Genomic DNA, 23,358 nt, shown 5'->3' on the forward strand with positions numbered 1-23,358 from the left:
TTAGGCCTTTTGGATACTGTCATCCCTTCAGTGATCTGGAGGATTAAGGCCCTACAGCCTGGCTCTGGTTTCGTTTGGAAAGCAGTTTCTGTCTGGTGGGATCAGAGGACCAGTAGCCTGGTGGTCTTAGCGCTTTAAGGATAACTGTAAGCCAAGGTTTGAGGAAGAGGGGATGCCCCAGGGCCCGTGCCCCTCCCTTCGGAGTTACGGCCGCAGCGCCATCAGGCAAACGGTGAGGGGGAAGTGGCGCGGTGCCGGCCACCGCCCCCCCGCTGCGTGAGGAAATGGCTCTCACGTGAGGGAGGCGGCAGCGCCCGACTCACCCTGCCCGCTGCCCTGGGAGGAGGCGCCAGCGGGTCTGGGGCCGTCTGCAGCATGCCGACGAGCTTCACGGTGGTGCCGGTGGAGGCGCAGGGCGAGGAGCGGCAGCGGGATGGGCAGCAGCGAGAGGAGGAAGATGAAGGCGACGAGAGAGACCGGGGCACTGGTGAGAGAGTGGTGAAGCGCCGGTGGTCAACGCCTAAAGAGAGCGTCGGCTCTTTGCGTGCGGAGGAGTGGGTCTGTGGCGGGCCTGCGGGCCGACAGAGAGTCCCCGAATACTGTGGAGGGGCCGCATCGCCTCTCTGCAGGGAGCGATGCCGGGGCTACCTGTCCAGGTGTAGAAGTGCGGTTCCGGAAAGGGCGAAAGTCTGGCGCCTGGGGTGGCTGAGAGCCTGTTTCTCTTTGTTTCCATTAGTCAGCGCCGTTGGCCGAAAGGAGGAAGTACTTATGGGCGGCTCCAGCCGGGGGAGAGGAGCAGCCCGCGGTCGGGCGCGGCGCCTGCCCGGGGCGGTGTGCGGCGGTCAGTCCGCCTCCCGTCTGCGACGGGAAGCGGGCGGAAGCAGCATCGCCCACGGCGGTCTAACGAACGGGGAAAATACGTAGAATCAATCGTTTCGGTTGGAAGAGATCTTGAAGATCAGATCATCAAATCCAACCATTAGGCTGTCTTAAAGGCTAACTGCTGTTGGAGCACACTAGAGAGAGGGCTAAGAGGCAAGATTCAGATTGTGGAGAAGAGCCCAATTTTACCTGCGTTGCTCCAGGTGTTTGTCCAGCCATGTGCTTTTGCATCAGATATAGCGTCTAGGGTTAAGTAGGTGTTTGCTACGAGATGCCGTCGCGTTCGGAGCCTTGCTTCTTGTTAGGCCTCGTTCCTGAAGTCTCCTGGGGAAGTAGAATCAAACCGGAGGTAGAGCTCGGGCATCGTGAGTGAGGGTCTGCTCAGGACAGCCCCTAATGCAGGGACAGTAGTATTTCTCTGCCAGCGTTGCTGGGGAAATGAGTGATTCTTCACTTGCATGACAAGGCACTGCTGGGAAAGCAGTAATTTTTGTGGCGCTTAACACTGCCTTTTTCCGAAGCGTGTTGCAGCAGCAATACCAAGTATGTTGTGTGAATCACTGCTAGCACTTCGAGAGCTAGTTCACATGTTGCACTTTATTCTGGATGCTTTGTTACAATCGATACTTCTGTAAAGGTTTGTGGGGGGATTAACTTTGTTACATGACAACAGGTGAATAAATGGCGGTTTGTAAAAGGCATCTTATTTTGGTGGTACAGGTGACAGATAAATAGGGCTAATTCCGTGTGATGTGGGATATGAATGTAAAGAGATAAAAACAGATATTTGACAAATTTAATATATTTACATTATTTTAGGAAGCTAATATAGTAAAACACCAAGCTGACACAGTTAGGTTATTTTCTTCCAAAGCTTTCTACTCTAAAATCCTACTTACCTATTAAAGATCTATAATACATCTAGTTGCCTTTCCCTTAGTATATTCAAACAATCTCTAGGTGTTCTAATAACTGCCTGTTCTTTTCCGAACTAAATGCAATAGAAAAACCAAAGCAATATAAGCTGTGAAAGTTTAACAATTTGTTTCTGACAACAAACAACAACAACAACAGTTTGTTTCTGTGACATCTCTTTGTACTAGATGGATGACTTGCAGTACAGCATTAATCTGGATAAATTTTGTTTTGGTAGAAGAGCTAGTCAGAGAGGCATGGTGTATGATGTTTACACAGGTGGCATTTTAAAATACTGACTATACATACAGGCAAAGTTAGACAGCATTTGTTAGACTGCATGTATATATGAAGTATCTGAAAGGCTTGGAACATTTTTAAATCCTGGGAAGTTGAGAGGAAGTGAGGAACTGCTATTTTCACAGTGGTTTATCACAACCCTAAAGACCAGAGATAAATAAAAAAAAAATTATGTGATTAGGTAGTGTTTTGGGGACTAGTAGTTACAATTGCAAGATATATTTAAATACTGTTATGGATCTGTATCAGTCAAGGGGATGAATTTATGTATGACTCTTCTTGGGTGTTTGTAAAATTGGAAGTAGAGAGGAAAACTGAAAAGGGGAGGCATTGATTTGTATATAAATTATAGGCAAAGAGTTCTGACCTCATGGAGAGATTAAATGCTACCCTCTGACAGAGAGTTTTGGGAAGTGAAAGATGTGCTACTTAGTGTTGCTTTGGGTATTGTATGGAATTGTTAAGTTAATGCTGTATAATAAAATAATTGTTCTTGAGTTATTCTTCTGAAAACTAAAGAATTCTGAAATGTTTGTACTTCTGATAGCTGCTGTAGTTAAGCCCATCTAAAAGCCTGCTGCTCAGAGAAGGACTCCTTGCCCTTCTCACTGCTCCAGCCTTGAGAAAAAGGCTAAGAAGTAAATTATTTCTTTCCTTGTCCTCCTCTGTGTCTTGGTTTGCTTCCTTTTTCCTGCGCTTGACCATCAGACGCTTCACTGGTCTGGTTCAGCATGTTAAACTGTGAGTAAAGTAAACTGCTGGAGAAGTAAAAATCATTTTGGGTTGAGGTGAGTACTGCAAAAAGTGAGAATGGCTAGGGTTGTGTCAAGGTGAGAGGTGGGTAAAGCTGAGAGCAGAGATGAACATAAAAAAGACGAGAATGGGAACTTCCCATTTGATTTAGCCTATATAGCTCAGCATGCTATTTTGTTCCAGTTGTTTAGAAATCTAGCATGTTAACAGTTTTGATTGAATTGTCTGTCTTAAAAACCAAGTAGTTTTTCCTTGACTGCACTAGTACCTTTTTTTTTTAAAAAAAAAACAACCTACCAAATACATGAAAACCTGACAAACCTGTCCCATCAAACTCTGCTAGTTTTTTTTGAGGGAATCAGTTGTATGCTGTCTAGTCATTAGATCAACAGTAGTTTTGATTTTTATTAGCAAGGCACTTAGCAATTGGTGCACAGTTTTGTGCATTTATCCCCTTTCACACATTCTTACCTGATAATCATCTGTGTCATAAAGGAGTAACCTGGGATGTTCTTGTTCTATGATCTGCACTCCTTCTTAATAATCTGAAATTCCATAGCTTCATATTTTCTGACTATATTATACTTTGATGTATGTGAAAGGAGGAGAAGACATTTGTGACTCCCTATGGGGCTGGGCTGTAGCACTAGTCACAGTAGTACTTCAGAAAAGGCAGAATACTTCAAGTTAACATGGTTTAGGGTGCAGCCTGCTAACTCAAATATTCACAAAGTGGCAGAAAGAAGACATGCCTGTTTTCTGTGTCTTTCAATGTGCTTATAATAGACTACAAAGAAAGGGTAGTCAGGAGATAGTAAATGGTTGAAGAGGAGAAGGAAATATGAGCCTATAGACAGTAAGGGATGAAGTTTTATAAGAAATTCTGGGCTTGATTTGTTTTGGGTGTTTTGTTTGTTTTTTTCACACATAGTTGTAGTGACTGTCTAGATAGACCTGTAAAAATTTTGTAAAGTTGATCAGCTTTTCGTTCCCTAGCAGCTGTGTGTATCAGGTGCTTCAAGACATCGCTAGTATTTTTAGCATCCCATAGTATTATTTACCTTGCCATAGCAGTTTCTTATTTAGAAACTAATATGAGAACTAACTCCTGCAAATTCTTTTAAAATTGAAGACCCTCAAATACAAGGAATAGCAATAACAAACCTGATCATCTACGAAGAAGCCATCATATAACTAATGAAGCATGGATTCCGTGAATTTCTGTAAAATGTTACTTATTGGAAAACCAGGGAATAGTCGACACGTATGTGTCTGTGTGTGTATATGTGCAATGGAGGAAGATAATTAATCTCACGGAGAAGTCTAGTGTATTTTGAGTCAACCCTTCAACCTTAACTGCCACAATTGACCATGCTTGCAGCATAGTTGTTATGATCAGAGAAAAATAGATTTTAGATGTTATTCAAAGATTTGATCCCAGGAACTGTTCCTGTCACTGGCATCCATTTAACAGAATTGAAACACTTTTTATGAGTTTAAGGCTGATTTAAAATGTGTAATACATTAATCCATAAACTAGAAAACAGTGACATATTTAATTTGAAAGAAAATTAATAAATTATGCTGCCAGTCTAAAAAGAAACCTTTATAAATTAAAAATATTTGTTTTTAAAAAGAGCTTACAAAATTACTAGAACTATATTTTAAAGTGTTTATCTGCTACATCTTAAGTAGAACAAATGCCAACTATTTCTACATAAAATCAATGTTTAAAAACTAACTGACTTGCTTAAGGTCTGCTAATACATACAGATATCTTTTGGTGTGTAAAGAAGGTTTTTTAATAGTAGATAGGTCTTTGGAATAGGTTAATACTAATTGTTGCTAATCTCTACTGATCTGTTTAGTGGATATATTTTAAAATTAATTTATTTGATAGAAATAAAACTTTTAAAGTACTTATTAGATGGACACATGGGATGTTTCAGTGACTTGATCCTTCCCATATCACTAAGCAGGGTGTTAATTGCTGACAAAAATCCTTCATCTTAATTCTCTTCAGTGAGTTCTGTGACTCTCATGTAGTTCATGTCATGTGCACTCATGCAGCCTGAAGTCTTAATGACTTGTTTCAGGATTAATCCAATGCTAGTAAGAAACAGGATTTGAGGTCTTACACTAAGCTGGGAGGAAGGAGCTGTCAGTTTCCTCTTTCAGTTCTTGATACCTGAAGAATCATCAGATGAGACTGACTTAATTTTCCTTAATCATGAGTGAGCAAGATTTTGAAGCAAACGGGCCAAATCCAAGTGAGTCTCTTTACAAGACAATACTGTGGTTTTCTAATATCTTTCTTACTGAAATAGGAGGTTCTTTTATTTCCAGCCATATTTTAAAGAATTTATAAAGAGCTTTTGCAGTTTTCATTAGAAGTAAGTTGTGCTTGATGATAATAGCAGCCTAAGTAAAGAAAAATCTAAGATTTAGCAATGTTGATAACATAGATGATGGATGTAATATTAGAATCATCCATTATGTAAAGAGGTTTATTTACAAGGGGTTTAAATACACTTTGTTGTGCATATCAGTATAACATATAAATTATGCTAATCATTAATAAAATACTGGAAGAAATTTGTGATGTAGTAAATATATTTAGACATTAAATTACTAAAAAGAACCCAATAACACAAACCTTTTGAGTTAGATTGCACTGAATTCTTAAACAAATGTAGCACAAGAATCGAGGCAAAGTGTGTTCAAACAAGTTTATGGATGCCTTTTTCATAATTTGCATTATAGGAAGACAGTGGCTTTTAAAAATTTGACTGTATTGTAGAACTCCAAGGTGGCTTTTAAAAACATGACTATGTTTTAGAGCTCTAAGGAGTGCTCCAGTATGTGGATTTAGATTAGAAGTGTTAGGACATTTAATTTATAAGATTCTATGACTTCCCTTTTGTTGCCTGCCAATCAAAAACTTGAACATACAGGAAGGAAATATGCATGATAGAGAAGATAGAATTACAGATTTTGCCACAGGCAGCTTTCTTGGATGCGATGGTCATATACATCAGTTTTATTGACTTTTAAACTTTATGCGTTTTTACCTTAAAAAGTTTTGTTACACTAACATTAAATGTTTGCTGTCTCTTGTGCAAACAGGATCCCATTTTCATATTCTCAGTTTGCAGTGGCTTGTTCTTAATATGACCAAATACTATCTGAATGAAAATGTTACCTTTTTTTTATTTAAAACTGTTACATTTCACCTGTATATGGCTAACCAGAACCTATCTCAAGGTACATGGACTGTGATTAAGAGTTGCCCTTTGCAAACTGTGAAGAGTTAGGACTTTTTTGTTAAGGGTTATTCCCCAACTGCAGTTCTGCTTTAGATAACAACATATAAAATTAGCAATTTCTAGTGGGAATCAAAGCTTTTCTAGTTTAACACATGTACTTGTTTGGAGAACAGTTATACATTATCATAGCTGAGCTACTGTATTTGAGGGTATGATGTTCAAAAGTTTATGTAATTCTCACTCCTTTGAACAACACTTGTATTCTTTTGCCATATGAAAGCTATCTACTTTTATTTTTCAGATAGATGTTAAACTCTTACAGCATGTCAGGAGAAAAAGGTGCTTGCTTTTTTGGACAAAACATGTTTGAATACAAGGTAAACAGGAGCATTAGGAGCATTACTTGGATTTGAATCATGATGGCAAACATAGTGTGGGACAGTGAGGAAGCAGTGAATCTAGAAAGGATTTAGGGGTCAGACTGGAATAGAATATCACGAGCTTGGTTTAATGCTATGGTAAAGAGGGCCAGCCTGATCCTCGGAGGAGAGGTGACAATTATACTTCTGTAAATAGCGTTGACTGAGGCTGGTGTTAGAACACTGTATTTGATTATCAGAGTTTGATTTTTTTTTTTTTGATGTTGTGTAACTTAAAACCTGTACAGAACGTTTCCACAAAAAAAAAATTAAAAGTTAGAAAAATGTTTTAGGACCTTTTTTGATTTTTCAAGAGATAGGTTGAGATGATTTAAATAAGTATAGTTACCTTCACTGAGAGAAAATACTGTAAGTGGTTAAATTTGGAAGCAGTTACTAGGATGTTATACCTGGAAGTTTGAAAGAACCAAATTTAAGTAGAAATATGGAACAATTTGAGATTTTTTTCAATATTAAAACCCTTAAGCTTTACATGAATTAATAGGTTTTTTTCTTATTTCAGTTCTGAAAACATCAAGAGATGCACTGCTTAATTTTCAGTATGATTTTTTTAAAGTTATAGAGCTTAGTGATCAAATGAAATTCCTAAGCCTGCAAAAAGATGGGAAATTAGATTAGATAGTCAAATATTTTTGTTCTAATCTCCTGATCAGGCATCACAGTGCAAATTTAGGATTACTTAAATGGTAGTTTCCTGTCCTCTATCCTTTCTCTGCTACTTTTTCTATAACAAGAAAGCTATAACATACATTTTTCATACTCTGCTACTTGTGATTCAGGAGTGGGGAAGGAAGCAGAGGTAGAATTGTTATGAATGCTAAGGAAGCTGTTTCTGTTTGAGTAATTGCTCATTACTACACTGATTGTCTCTGGTGACAGCATATGGATTTATGTGAGGAGCAGTATGATATGGGGATGCAGAGTGGTGAGTAGTAAGTGTGAAAGGGGAATTGCAAAATTGTTACAGTTTGAAGGGACTTGTGGAGATCATGTTAGTCCAACCCCTGAATAAGAGGGCTATCTTATTGACGAAGTTGGCGTCTCCATATTTAACCTCTACTGTTGGATTCTAGTTTACACTGTATAAAATGGGCCAGTTTGGATCAGCTTAGAAATTTTACCTGTTAACATACTTTAAAAGTAATCTACTTTTTGGTGTTTCTGACGATTGCTACTCTGAAACTTCTGAAGAAGATAAATTTGCATACCATGCTGCCTTTTGTGTCTGTGACCAGCACTGAATTGTGATGTGCAAAAATTGTTACCTTGTTTGGTGTGTGAAAGTGTTAATAAAAAGTCATCTGATGACAATGTCAGAAAATTTAAGGCCAGAACAGCTCTGGTATAGTTTATAATAATTTGTGTGGGTTACACTGCATTGGCATTTGGGGGACTAGTGTGTATGGATGTGCACATTTAGTGTGTAATGATGTGCATCAACACACTAAATATTATCTTCAGATATATCTCCTACCTTCTCTTCTTGTAGCTGTATGTCTTGTTTACAAAAAAAATGTCATTGCAGCTAATTTCCATTCAGACATAATCACTCACCACAGTGCTTGAGTATATGTAGAAATCAAGAGTAGGGTTTTTTGCATGTCCCATCCACACAGCAAGTACCACATAGGCTTTTAGGAAAGGTACATTAGAGTGAGAGACAACTGCTCACTTTAAAAATTTTAAAAGGTTTATTAAGCCTTAACAAAAATATAACAAAAGGACTAAATAAGGAAAAAGTTGCAGCGCTGGGAGCTGCCTTCATGGCTGCCTACCATGTGGCTGGTTCATCTGCAAGATGGATGCTCCGTCTTTTATACCCCTGGGGGTTGCATCAGCCAACACTGGCCCCTTCCAAAGTCTGTCAGTCAGCTCTTCTTTGCCGAGTCAGGTGTTGTCATGCTGCGCCCCCTTAGCAACAAGCTTTTCTGTTCTCAGCTGCCCCAGGTAAGGGGCAGATGTGCACACCTTCTCTCTACCTGTCCTAGACACCCCAGGCTGTCTGATGGCAACAATACAGAGTGGGAGGAAAATGGAACTATGGGGAGAACAGAGGACATCTAAACTACATTACCATAATTATACATTAATAAAACTTCTCTTAATTTTCACAAAATGTTAATCTTTTAATTGTAAGAGCCAATCATCTCATTATCTATCTATAGCAATTAGTCATGGCTTTAGGTTGTCTACTGCTCCAGCAGTAAGCACAGAATTGTGTTAGTTTATAAGAACATTCCATATCAGACTAAAAATTGTAATAATAATTTTTAAAGAAGGTACAAGGATAGAAACATAATTTTTAAAACTTAGGCTTTGATGACTTAGTTGAGTGACATGGAGTATGATATCAACAGGCAAATTTTTTCTGTGTCAGAAGACACATGAAACATACCATAAGCAAACCCAAAGGGTTTTTTTTGGTTATCCTGTTTTGCCTTTTTTGTGGTCCAAAAGGAAATGCTAGTCTAGATTTAAGATTTTTGCCTGTAAACCCTCATAAACTGAGTTACTTTCAGAAATCAAGCAACAGAAAGTATAGATTTTTTGGAATGCTTTGGTTGCAGAAACTGGATTTCAGAAGAAATGCAGCTTAATGATATGTCTGAAACTACATTGGAAGTTCTATTTTTTATTTTATGTTTCACTCAGCTCACACTTGAGAAGTGTTAAAACAGATGCAATTTCAAAGAGACCTAATGAAAAGGTGATTTGCTTGTCAAGCATTGGAATGGGCTGCCCAAGGAAGTGGCTGAGCCACCATCCCTCGTGGTATTTTAAATATGTGTAGGTGTGGTGCTTAGGGATATTGTTTAGTGATGAATTTGGCAGTGTTAAGTGTGTGGTTGGTGTCAAGGTGCTTTTCCAACCTACATGATTCTGTGATTTGACTATCTTAAAGCTTCCTCATAGAGTTCAAGAGGATAGGGCTGAGATAAAGAGATGGCTAGACTTACTAGTGAAATGAAGTTTTTATTCCTTTCGTGTTCCATGTAACCTCAGTAGAAGTAACTGAAATAGCTTTTTGTATTGTCCACTTGATGCATGAGGGGCAAGATTTACTGGATTTGTGAAAAGTGTTAATCCTATCTTAATTTAAATCTGGTTTTCTAATGAATCATTTCTTTCCTATTGAATCTTCTTTTGAAGAAAGAATAAGCTAAAGATTGAGATAGTTTGTTTGGTTAATTTCACCACAGATGATGTCTGTGCATTGAGATTCTGAAACTAGTTCTTTCTGCTGAATGGTATAATACATGTCAGTTTGACTTACATGTTAATAAGAATCACTGTATATCTAGACATATTAAATAAGGATACTTCAAAAGGTGGTGGTTTTTAATTTGAAATAAAGGTGATTTTGTTTACAGCAGTGATTAAAACTCAAAGGTGTTCATAGGTGTTTTTATGAATATATTAACAAAAAGAAGACCAAGGAAAATCTATCCTTTCTTGCATATGAAGGGTAACATTGTAACAAAGGATGAGGCAATCTGAGGTGCCTTTTTTGCCTCAGTCTTCAACAGAAAGACCAGTTATCCTCATATCCCTTGGAGCTGGTAGAGAGAGATGGGGAGTAGAACTGACCCCCTATAATCTGGAAAAAGTAGTCAGTGATCCATTGAGCCACTTAGACACTCAGAAGTGTATGGGGCTGGGTGGAACCCACTAGAGTGTACTTGGGGACCTGACAGAAGAGATTGCTAAGCCACTCTCCATCATTATTGTTAGTCCTGATAAACTGGGGAGGTTCTGGACAACTGGAGGTTAGCCACTGTGGTACATGTATGAGGTTCAGTAAGGCAAAGTGCCTGGTCATGCACAACAACCCCATGCAACTTTGAAGGCTGAGAGAAGAGTGGCTTGAAAGTGGCTCATCAAAATAGGACCGCAGAGTGCAGGTCAACAGCTGATTGAATATGCGCCAGTGGTGTGCCCAAGTGAACAAGAAGGCCAGTGGCATCCTGGCCTCTATTGAAAATACCATGGCCCGCAGGACTAGAGAAGTGATTGTTGCCCCATACTTGGCACTGTTAAGGCCACACCTTGAGTGTTGTGTCCAGTTTTGGGCCTCTTTCTTCAAGAAAGATATTGAATTGCCGAGTGTGTCCAGAGAAGGGCAATGAAAAGGTCTGGAACACAAGTCTGATAACAAGCGGCTGAGGGAGCTGGGGTCATTCAGCCTGAAGAAAAGGAAGCTCTGGAGGTACTTTATCACTCTCTGTAACTACTTGGAAGAACTTGTAGCACAGTATAGGGGTTGGCCTCTTCTCCTAGGCAACTGGCAATATGGCTAGAGGAAATGGATTCAGACTGCACCAGGGTAGGCTCAGGTTGGACATGACGAAGAATTTTTTTACTGAAAAGGTGCTTAAACATTGGAATGGACTGCCCAGGGAGGTGGTAGAGCCACCATTCTTGGGGGTGTTCAAGAAATGACTGCATGTTGCACTTAGTGGTGTATTAAGATGACATGGTAGTGTTCAAAGTTTGGACCTTATCTTAGGGCTCTTTTCCAATCTTAATGCTTTTATGATTCTATGGTCCTAATGATTTTATAATTGTAGAAGTAGTCAACAAACTGCAGATGACAGAGTACTTGTCAGTTTGCTTTTTTGGTCACTTTTTCAGTGTTGATTCTCTTTCAAGTGAAGCTAAAATAATATTTGACATGATATGATTTGACATAGCATTGCCTATCAAATTGCTGTGCCAAAGATACACAAATACAAAAAGAAAACTGTGTTAGAGAAACAGGAGTTTATTGCAGTCTGTCACTACCAGACGATTTTGAAGACTATCATCAGAAAACTTTAAAATAGGTAGAATATTGATTGTAAGCACTGAAATAGGTTTCCTGTTCTTCAGATCCTAAGTTCTGCATTTTCCTGTTTGAAGCCTGTCAGGTGTGTTTAACAAGACCTTTGTTAGACATGGTGTGCTCTTTTTCATATTGGAGTAAAGCCAAGTAACCCTGTTTAGAAAAAGAAACATATAAAGGACAGCTTTACAATTCTCCAATCTACAATTTAAAATACTATGTAGTGCTGAGATACTGATTTTAATGTCCAGAACTGGTTAGCCAAAACTCTAGTCTTCAAATTCAGAATTATGAATACTGATTAATTTTTTTTTTTTTTTGCTACCCTTTTAGTGTTTAGATTAGTCTAATGATACCCACTGAAAGAGTAACTCCAGTAACATTATCATCTATACGAAGGCAAAACAATAATTGAAATTTCCCAGCTCACTTTTTGAAGAGTAATCCTTTCTGAAGGGATTGGAAGTACCCTGAAAGGAGTACCAATATTTAGTTAATGATTACAGATACCAGATGTCAGTTAAAGTCAATAGAAGTATGGTCTTGGCGAGACTGAAATCAAGCAACCTTATTTTTATTTTAACTTGGGAACATAACTTTTAATGAATGGCTTATAAAAACTTCAGCAGAAATAATGGGGTTATTTCAGGAATGGAGCTAAAAGAAAAACATTGCAAAAATCTTGGAAAGAAAATGCAATGTCTTAAGCAAGAAATCCGAGTGCTCATATGCTTTAGCAAAATGGTAAGAGAAATCAGGATGTATTTGTTTCAGGGCAGAGTTGCTCTTTTGTTGTCTGTGAAAAAGCTAATTGAATCTTTCTCTTAAGTACAGTGGAGCCCATTAAAGTGGAACCCATAAATGCCAATTTCTCAGATAATTTTGTGTGAAACCAGCATGTTCCATATATTGATAAACATCTCAAGGTGTTAGTTCATGAGGGAGATTATTTTGTGTTGACAGTGTTCCTTCTGCTGACCTTGCGTTAACCTTGGTTGGTAGAGGGGTGCCTACCCAGACTGTAGGACTTGAAGTAGTAGGAGACCAAATATATAATGTAGAGAAACAGAAAAATGAAAGCTGGAGGATGTGGATAGAAGGAAATCTATTGGATGTGTGAATTCATTGCCATTTCTTCTCTGGACTGAGGAACTAATTTTAAAGCCCTAATTTTTAGGACAGTTGTTATATTCTGTGTCTCTTATGATAGTATGTGGTTTCTATGTCATGATACTAATAACTATAGTGATACTGTGGAGAGTGGTAGGAAATTAGTGGTGGGAAATCCACAGTCCCTCTTATATTTGAGGGACTGAGATATATTTCTGTCTGGTTTACAACTAAGATAATATGTTGTGCTAAGACTAGTGTACACATTTGCCAGAGCTTTCTTCTGGGATTTCATGTAGGGAGCAGAGGGAGAAGACAGGGGAAAAGAGTACGGCTTGTTCCCTAACTGTTCCTTAATTCTGTAGTGGCGAGACTGTAGGTGCTATTACTGTCATCTGTGCATATAAGGGCGAAAGGGCACACAGGCAAAGTGGTGCAGGCAAGGACTTGAGATTATTTGGAAATGCCAGGGTTGTGACAGTATCAGCATGTCATAGTTTTTGTAGTTTGTCAGCTGAAAGGCAGTGAAAGTAATGCTGTATTTTTTTAGAGGTGTGCCAGAGCAGGTCAGTAGAGCTATAGGTTAATGCAATTTCTATTTCAATAAGGAATAGATTAAGTGTAACATGTCATGGAAGGTTCCACACAACCTTTACAAAGTAATTCCTTTTGCATTTCATAAATTCCTGTCTCAACTACTGGAGATTTTTTGAGGGAGTCAGTAAAGTAATAAAAAAGTTATTTTATTCTATATTCAAAACCTTTATATGTAGTGCAATTATCAAGTGTTTTTAGGGAAACTAGAAAGGGTAGGGGAGAAATCATTATGTGTGTTAAAGAGTAATAATGATGAAACACTATACCAAGATTCGACTGTTAAACGAAATCTCCTTAAATGTTTAACATCCACATGTCTGAGATGAAAACTAGGTTTGCAGCAACCGATGGTCTTATTTAGAACCAGCTCTTACCAGAGTCTTCTGACTATTCCCTTTAAAGTATGGGGTTTTTTTTCCCCTCTTGTTTTAATTGTGTTACTTTTCCTCTAGGAGATGGGATTGCCAGGGAAAGTAGTCCATTTATTAACTGTGCAGAATTGGGCAGAGGAAGCATGTATGAAGGAAAGAATATGGCTCTCTTTGAGGTAAGTTAAATACTCCAAAAACATATTTTACATTTAATGGAGATGAGCAATCACCTGTTTACTTTCTGTCTTAAAATTTAGTGGCAGAGAAAATGAGTTTTAATAACTTTTTCATAGTTTGGTTCCTGCTAACATTCCATTTCAGTGTATTTGAATGGTATATAGGCAAGAACAGTAAATATTGGTGTGCATTAATGTGAAGATATGAAATAAGTCTTCGTGCATTTAAAGTTTTGGGCTAGGATCTTGACATTGTTAGACAAAGCTACTGGAAGTCAAATGTATTTTTTAAAGAAAGCAGTATTCAGTTTTAAGAGGATTAGCAAAATAATTTGTTCAATGGGGGAATTTTTGTTACAAAGCAAAGCTAAAAAACAAATTTGCAAGCCATGACTTAGTTGTATTATCCAACTACAATGTAGAGCACACCATAGCAATTTCTAATGTAAATTTATTAATGGACATTTCATACCTTTTTAACCAACTGAATTATTACAATCAAATTACTGAAAAAAGTGTATTAATTGAGTACTTTTAAGGGCACCTTTTGCAATTAAGTAGTATTTCTAGTAAAAACCTTAATTGCTGTGCTCTAGCAGCGTCAACTAGTCTTGCTCTGATGCTTGCTGTTAACAAAAACAAGGTGCTTCCAACAGTGTTTAGCCACCTTACTGTTGCATTCTTCTCAATTTTTTCTTGTTGTTCTCTTACATTTTTCTCTTCTTCCTTTCAAATATCTTTGTACAGAGGACATGGTTTTTCGTCTCACCTGTGCATGACCCAAATAATGTATATTTACTATTTTTCACTGTTCTAGAGAAAATTTTGCTAAGGATCAAACTAATGTTGATCATTAATTGTCTTTTTGTCATGTATGCAATATCTTAGTATTTTTTGACAGGAATGATGGTTTTAAAGTTCTGTAATTGAATTTTTCTCCTTCAAGCTCTATTCCATAAAGCCATTTCCAAAACTTTATGTGGTTCAAATTAGTTGCTGTATTCCTCAGTGATGATAATTTGGCCACAGCTGCTTTTTGTCCCGAATCTGTTATTTTGAAACATGGCTCACATTAAATCAACTGATATAAAACCATTATTTTTACGTATCTCAAGTTATAGATATTGCTGTTAACAGCATCACGTTGAAACCCTTCTAGTGACTGCATCACTGCTGATGTTGTGGTGAAATTTTTTGCTACTATGTATGTTTCAGAGTAAGTTTCCTATAATCTTGTTTTTCTTGTGTTTTCAGATGTGAGAGTTGTATAAACTGTTAAAAAGAAGTTTGACTATTATGACCATTATCATTACCTAATCTCCCATACTTTACTTCTTGTCTGTGTTTGTCACCCTGTTCTCTTGTCTTCTTTCCAGTGTTCAAGATTTTGTATTTAATTGAATTCTCCTGGATCCATTTTTCTTGGAAATCTAATGTTGTGTATTCTTCTGGATTGTATGATATGTTTTAGCATGCTTTTGTTTTGTAGCAGTAAAGAAAGATGGGCTGACTTCTGTGTCAGGTGCTGTTACATATGTGCAATTATATGTAATAGATGTGTAGGTATTTTCAACAAGTTAACACTTTGGAAGTAGTATGCCTGGTGTAAGAAAATATGTAAGCCTGCGGCACTAGACTTCAGAGAGGTACTTAAGTACTTTAGTGCTTGAAAAATCATTTGAAGTCACTTTCTAAACACAAGCAAGGTGCTGGAAAAACTCATGTGCTGGAAAAACTAAAATGACCCAACTTTACCAGTACAATACACTAAAGACTGTGCTGTGATGAAAATAGATTTTTGAAATTACAGTGGAATTTCTCTAGGTTTTCCTTATATTCGAGCTGCATATTGTAAGGTAGCGTAAAAATATTAAAGAAATGGTGCAACATAGCCATGTAGAGTTAAACTTCTAGAAATTATAGAGCCTTCTTGTTGGTTGAAAGCTGACTGGTATTCTGTCATGCTAATTTTTTTATTTGGCTGAATCAGGGCTGATCTGTTGAGTATGTTTGAAGCACTATCTAAAACGATGACTTAAAAAGAAAATTTATTTAATAAATGCAGTGTTCTTCAAAACCCAACAGGAAGAAATGGATAGTAACCCCATGGTGTCATCTCTTCTGAATAAACTAGCAAACTACACTAATCTGACTCAAGGAGTGGTGGAACATGAAGCAGATGAAGACAGCAAACGAAAGGAAGTGAAGGTATTTAGATTTCTAATAATTTATCGAGATAAAGCTAGCTATAAGAGGTGTATTTTTCAACCGGAAAAGAGAATATGTGGGCACCTAAAAATGGGAGTGAGGTTTGTAATACCATGTTTAGAACGGAAGCATTTTTGCAGGACTTGTGTTAATTTGATGTTCTTGTTAGTATGTTTTAGCAAAACTGTGCTGTAAAACCTGTAGGTAAAACATGTGCAAAGCTAGGATCTGAAACGTGGAGTATACCCAGTTTTTTCTTCCTTTCTTTTCTTCCTCCTTGTGAACTTGTGCAAGCATCAGTACTTGTTACCTACCTCTAATGAGCATACAGTAGGACTTTTTGCAGGTTTATTAATATATTTTAACTGCCTAGGTTTTTAGGTAGTTATATTAAGGCAAATTTGAGATGAAACAGGTCACTCTTTTAATTCTATAAGCATATTTGCCCCTCTTAACATGGTAGTAGTTTTTTTGAGTAGCTGTCTTAGTTTTGTATGTTGGAGTAAGTATTTTTAAAACTTAATGGATGCATTCCAAGAAAACACTTTGTCGCAAACATCAAAAATATTGTACTTGGGGGAGGGGAAATCATATGCTCTGTGTGACACATTGCTAAACACACTTGCTAGAAGTGAGCTGAATTCTTCAAGGTTTGTCTGTCTACTGGATACCCAAAATGTGTATCTGTGTCTGTAGAAGTGGAATGTATGCAATAGTTGGAGTCTGCAGTGGCATGTTGGATTGATCCCTCTGTTAGCAGAGGCTGATTTTGAAGGAGAAAGCTTGGAATAAAGCATGTGACCTGACAGAGTATAAGAACGTATAGGCAAGGGAAGAATGATGAGCTGCATGGTGAGCATGGCGACTGAAACTAAGAAAATAAAGGTGGATGCTGGGAAGAGACAGTGCTGGTAGTCACCTGTCTTTGTGTAGGAGAAGGGGTCCTGCTACTGAATTTATATGCTGAGCTATGAAGAGAAGTACATGAGAATGAGAAAAAGGAAAATGAGCCCAGAGCAGAAAAGACAGAGATAAAAATACATTTGAAAATAAGCTTAGAACAGCAGCTCATTTGATTGGAATAGAGCTTTGAGTGGAAGTTGGTACCAGGACAGTGGGCAAGGGTCAGAGATAAAGTCCAGCTGTTTGTTTAACTTTTTCCTTATCCTGCATTTGTTCATGAGTGTGCTTTCTTTCTGTTTGTATAGTTGTGCTTGATCTATATTTGTTTCATCTCATTTGAAGATAAACTTCAGATGTGAGAAAAGTAATACTGATCATCTCACACTTTCCTTACTGTGAACCCCTTTGTCTGTTCAGCTGCTGTGTAGAGGTTTTTGTCAATGCAGCACCATATTACTCCCTCTGGAACTGACTATGAACAAATGAACATCATGTCTTTGCTTGCACTTGGTCTTGTTTGTGCTCCATGTGGTGTCCTGATAACACAATTTTTATGTATGTGTCTTAATTTCATTTCTGAAATTGTGATAGTTAAGTAGTAGCCTGTCAGAGTAGCATTTTAATGGTGTGATTGAGACAGTGGAGCTGATGCTGCACATGGATATCGCCCAAGATGCTAAAAATAAAAAATGCAGTCTAAATGGCATTCTATGGTTTCTTATAAATACTTGGATATTTAGTGTTTTCTTAATAATTTTGATAACTTAAATCAATTGCCATTTTTCACAGCCCAAGTTGTGATTTAAGACTATCTTGTGTAACTGGAAAGCTACTGTGTATAACTGTTGATTTTAACTAGATTATTTCAAAGCCCGTTTTCTCTTCATAAATGTAGACAACTGAAACTTTAGTGATGAAACCTGAATGCTTTTGTGTATGTCTTGACCTATGATGATCACTAGCAAATAAAAAGTGCACATATACTATGTTGTGACAGGTTTTGCAGTTTTTGAAAAAAAGAAATTGTAGTCAGCTCTGCATTACTTCACGCTCTGTCTTAATACCTTGTCTGTCTTTTTTTAAAATTAAAATTACTATTGAATATAATTTTTTGTGCCAGCTTTGTGGCAATTTGTGATCAACTTTTTGCAGAATATAAATGATATTTTTATTATGGCAGTAATTTATCTTTAACCTGTAACTTTAGCCTGTAACTGGTATTTCAGAAAAAGTTTGTAAAGTGTTATGATCAACAGATAAAGGGCCATCCTGTCCCTATCAAGGTGTGGCCCTAATTCCTGTGGAACAAGAGAGTTTGTTATCACAAATATTTTTCTCTCTTTTCAGGAATTTTTCTTTATTAATAGCACATGAATATTTGCAAAGCTGGACACTCCGAAGCTACCATTCATTTTCACTTGGCATTTGTTCACGGACCATTTGTGATAAGTGTTTGTGGAATAAAGTGTTTATAGATTTAAATTTTGTAGTGCAAAGGAATTGAATTGATGTTCTCGCTTTGTTTCCAGGGTCCACGAATGGGCACCTTTATTGGTGTATATCTTCCCTGTTTGCAAAACATCTTGGGAGTTATCCTGTTCCTGCGTTTAACATGGATTGTAGGAACAGCTGGAGTTCTTGAGTCTTTCATCATTGTGTTCATGTGTTGTGCTTGTGTAAGTTAACCTTATTTTATTTCTTTTTTAAACTCCTGTCCAAATCCTCTGTTGAAGGAGTACTGACACCTTCTAATGTATGAGTATCAGGGAAAAAATAACCATATTTAATAATACTGGTAAAATTGTACTGGTATTTAACCAGTATGGTTCAATTGAGAGAAATGGGTTATATATATAAGCAGTGGGTGTCACCTGTCAGTCTAACCTGTACGGACATTCTTTTGAGTTGATCAAAGTAAGCTTTTTTAAAGTTTTATATGAGTTTTATTAAATCAGCCTTTAGCAAATATTTCATTATTAACTTAGAGATCTGAAGTGTTCTGCTTTTTTCAATTTCAGAACAAACTGAATAATAAACTATAAATCAAATTCCACAGCATTGCATCTATAAAGTAATTTTTTAGAATATGAGATCTTTACTAGATGTTGTCATAATAATGTTACAATTAGTTTTCACTACTTTTTAAATTGAAATAATGAACATACTATTTTAAGTATATGCAATAGTCTATATTCTTCCAGTTCTTTAAAGACTATGTCAAGTGTAAGTTAACTAAATCTTCTGCCTGAAAAGTTGAGTACTTGAGTTGCATGAATATCTCAAATTAAACATCTTGGGGTGAAAAAAAATCTAGTTACATTTGATTACTGTTTTGCCCAATCTTTAAAAAAAAAACCCTCCAAAACTCTGGTATTTTAAATTTCCTCTATTTCATCTTTCCACAGACTATGCTAACTGCAATTTCAATGAGTGCTATAGCAACAAATGGCGTAGTTCCAGGTAATGAAGAATTTTATCTTACATGGCAAATTCTTAAATAATGGAAGTTTAAATCTGGGATAAGAAATTCTTATCATTCTCAAATATCAGAAGTAATGCTTTTGTATCAAATGCATTTTTTCTTTTAATTGATTTTAAAAATAACTTTTTAATGTGAGATGCAGTCTTTAAGACTGGGTCTTCTGGGAATTACAATCTGCAGCACATCTTTGTCATCAGTCATTTGATCCTATTTTAATCAAAGATAAGATGTTATAAATTGAATTAATGGAGACTGGTCTTTACGCAAAGCAAATTTCTTTACAAATAAGGGTACTACTTTTCTCTCTCCTGAACTTTCCTACATTCCAGCTAAACCCTGGTGTTAGTTGTCTTGTTTTCTGCAAGAATAGTAACTGGTCTCATGGCAAAAATATTTTTCTGCACAAACACTCTAGGTTCTGCCCATCTCAAATGTTCAGGATAGATTGATAAATTGATTCTGCTTCATAAAGTAAAAGATTTTTTTTTTTAGTTGCAAAATCAATTAGCTCTTGAAGCTCTTACCCTTTTTAGTTTCTCAGCACAATAATTGATAGAACTCAGATATTGGTATGAACTCTGAACTTATACTGAAGTTGTTGGGCTATAATAATAGTAAAAGCTATAATTTGTGAAGGATGTAGAGTAACTGTATTATAATTGTATTTCATGGATCCAGTACCATATATGAAATAAAAAATCAATAGACAATTTTGTTTAAAATACTCATGTTTTATAATAAAATTGAGTTATTCAAATCAGTGCGCAGATAACTAAAATGTTCTGCTCTATGGTCATATTTTTAAAGTTCATTTTAATGGTTTTGTTTAATATCTCTCACAGACTTTGAAGCCTACAGTTCTTACATGAGACAGGTCTTAATTTTCACTTTTTTTGTTGTTGGTGCCAGTTTCTTAGAGAAATGATGCTTGTCCTGAATATATGGAGAAGGCAGGAAGCACAGATAAGAACCCAGGACTGAAGGAGACCTTTATTTTGCTTTTATATGCAAGAGCATTCATTATATTTAGTAAAAGGATTGGTGATGCATTATAATATCTTTCTTTGTTTCTCATTCATTCAGATTGAAAACACTGAAGTCTGTGGAACAGACTGCCCAGGTGAATGGTGGAATCACCATCCTTGGAAGTGTTCAAAAAACAAGGAGGTGTGGTGCTTAGGGACAGGGTGTAGTGGTGGACTCAGTAGTGTTGGATCAATGATAGGACTTAATGATCTTGGAGGTCTTTTCCAAATTCAGTGATTCTATGAAAAACAGCTTTAGACTTTTCACATTGATATATGTTATTTAAAATTGCACACATCTTTCCTCTGTCTCTTTCTTCCCGCAAGCAGGACAAAAATCATTAATTTAAGAGTAGATGGAGAGGGAACCAGAGAGAAGAGTTTGCCTTGAGGTAGTTGGTTGACATTCTAAATGAAAGAGATGATCTTGAAATTTAGAGCCTTATTAAAAGGCAAATAGGGCAATGGAAATAGGATGGTGGTGGTGTAGTTTATGACTTAAAGAAAGATGATGCATACTTATAGGAAGTAAGAGTGAGAAGAATTGAAGAACTCAGGCTAAAAGTGAATTTTTTATATGTGGACAAAGAAAAGCAATCCCTTCCCAACACCTTTAAACAGTACTAAAAAACTGTGAACTCTAGTGAAAGTGGCAATGGTTTAGTATACAGAAAATAGAAAGAATCAGTAGAAAAGAATCTGTTTTGTCCTTGTCTCATAAAGCAATTATTTTGGAAATTGTATTGTTTGATAGGGAATAGCTTAAGGTTAGAAGCTAAAAATTCATTCATATCTATTTATACCTCTATATCCTTTTCTAATTTACTTCTGTTAACTTGTGGAATTTTTCCTCTTCTTTCTTCGGTCTTCGCTTTCTATTCCACAGACTGTGCATATGGGGATATTAATCTTGAAATGTGCATTCTAACTATCTAGATGGTATAGACATTGGTTACAGTCTAGTCATGAGTATGTCAGTGGAGGAACATGCAGTAGTTATCTTGATTATGTTGACTGAATGATTCAAATTTTTGCTCTCTACTGCCATCCCTTATCTGAAGTACTGGAAGTGTTTTGTTTGTTTGTTTTGTTTTATTTCTTTGGTTTTTTTTTTTTTTTTTTTTTTTTTTTTTTTTTTTGTTAAATTCACAGCTGGAGGCTCTTACTACATGATTTCAAGATCTTTAGGGCCAGAGTTTGGTGGAGCAGTGGGACTTTGTTTCTACTTGGGTACAACTTTTGCAGGAGCAATGTACATTCTTGGTACCATTGAAATTTTATTGGTAAGTACTAGTATTTATTAAGACTAAATGTATTTGGGCTGTTTCAGAATATTACTGATGAATTTTCTTAATGGTCTAAAATGCATTCTAGTTTGGTGATCGTTAATGTTTTGACACTACATTTTAGGATGTTGATATTTATTCTTACTCATGATTATTTGAGGAAGTTAAATTCTTATCAGTAATACAAAAATAAATTAAATGCTATTTGATGTATGTTTATTTTATATAATTTGTGAACCAAGCAGAAATATTCTCTTTCCAAATAATAGGTGGAAAGCATTAGCAGGGTACTCACTGCTGCTTAGTGAAAAGTTGTGGAGAACATGAAGGGCATATTGATGAGACAATAATAATCTATCACACTTCCTCATTTCCGAACTACTGGCTTTGAATTTTCATATATTTGCAAAGATGCTGTGGAATTCTGCCTGTGTGGCTACTATGTCTTTGTTCATCCAGGAGGTGCCAATAATTGGTCATCAAATCAGAAACTAAATATATGCACAGAAGATACTTAAGAATTCTTTCTTGTTACTTACTATGATCCGTGTAATCAAATCCAGGGTTTTTTTACATTTAAATTAGAGATAGTAGTCAGAAATGCTTGCTTGTATGATCTGATCTGGCTTGTTGTCTGATCTATAGCAGTAACACAAGCACATGTTCAATTGTGAATTGAATTTGGTGCACTGTTCTCCCTATTAGAGGGTCATGCTGGGTTTGTGTTGCTAATAAAAATGTACAAGATCTAGCTACAGAATTTGAAGTAAAATGCTGCCCAGGATATCTGTCAAAGACCTCAGAATAGACCCCTGACATAGCCACAAGGCATGAGTACTGCTTTTTCTTTCATTGGGGCATGGATTATTTGGAGAAACAGAAATCAGTCATCTGCCTATGGTTTTCCCTGGCAAGGCTTTGAACAGCAGGGCAACAAAATCCACAAGAAAATCTTCTGGAGTACCTCCATAGAGAGCCTGAAACTTCTGCAATGTCACAGTATAGGGTTTTTTAACAATATATACTTTATCTGTAATAATTTTTTTTTAGTTTGCTTCCTTTTTCTTCCATGATGATGTGACAATTTTCATATCTTCCAGCATTCTAGTAAATAGTAATTTACTAAACTTAAATTTAATTTAAGAAAATTCTGGTAAATTATTGTCTATGTCTATTTTTGGATTTTGCTTATGAATGCATCACGTCAGTCTCCTGTTCAAAGTTTCTTCCTGCCTTTAGAAATTATATTATTGAAAAATAGTCATTTGAGCAGTTTTTTTGAAGGACTGGAGTTGCCTCAAGCCCTAATATTCAAGCCCTGGTAGCTGAACAGAGAGGGGTGTTTTTAGGGGTGCTAGAAGAAGGCATATAGATATTGTTGTGTAGTGTAGTACACGAATGTCTTAGAACTAGATCAGTTTGTCTTCTCACACACATTTGTCAGTATAAATGCTATTAACAGTTTTCAACTTCTTTTCAGGTAGAGCACACCAAAATTTAAGAAAGAGAGATCTGTGCCAGAATCTTGTTTGAAATTGCGGTAGTTGGAAATGTGTGGTTTAGCACATGACAAAACTTCTTCACAGTAATTGTAAATTGTGCTCTTGCAACTTTTGATTAAAATTTTATGAAGTATTGTATAGGGTCTATAATACTGAAAAAATTTTTAGTTTATTATACTTTTGTTTGTTTCTTCATATTTTGTTTCAATCAGTGGAAGTCCTGTTTATGGTGTGGGTTTTTTCTTTTATTTTTGTTGTGGTCTACTTCCTTCCACCACCAAATTCCTTAGCTGTTTTCCCCATTTGGCAGACACATGAAT

General features: G+C 36.6%; 1 protein-coding gene across 1 annotated transcript in view; it reads left to right on the forward strand.

Moving 5' to 3' along the window:
- Positions 1-314: 314 nt before the first annotated feature.
- SLC12A7 (solute carrier family 12 member 7) overlaps positions 315-23,358 on the forward strand; it is a 79,447-nt gene continuing 56,403 nt past the window's right edge. The window contains exons 1-6 of the mRNA XM_058808826.1: positions 315-487; positions 13,538-13,632; positions 15,718-15,840; positions 18,273-18,419; positions 19,149-19,203; positions 21,403-21,533. Coding sequence (XP_058664809.1) covers positions 376-487; positions 13,538-13,632; positions 15,718-15,840; positions 18,273-18,419; positions 19,149-19,203; positions 21,403-21,533 — 663 coding nt within the window. The 5' untranslated portion in view covers positions 315-375. The remainder of the gene's footprint in view (positions 488-13,537; positions 13,633-15,717; positions 15,841-18,272; positions 18,420-19,148; positions 19,204-21,402; positions 21,534-23,358) is intronic.

The sequence above is a fragment of the Ammospiza caudacuta genome, chromosome 1 (assembly GCF_027887145.1).
Source record: "Ammospiza caudacuta isolate bAmmCau1 chromosome 1, bAmmCau1.pri, whole genome shotgun sequence".
In the NCBI taxonomy this organism is placed as follows: Eukaryota; Metazoa; Chordata; class Aves; order Passeriformes; family Passerellidae; genus Ammospiza; species Ammospiza caudacuta.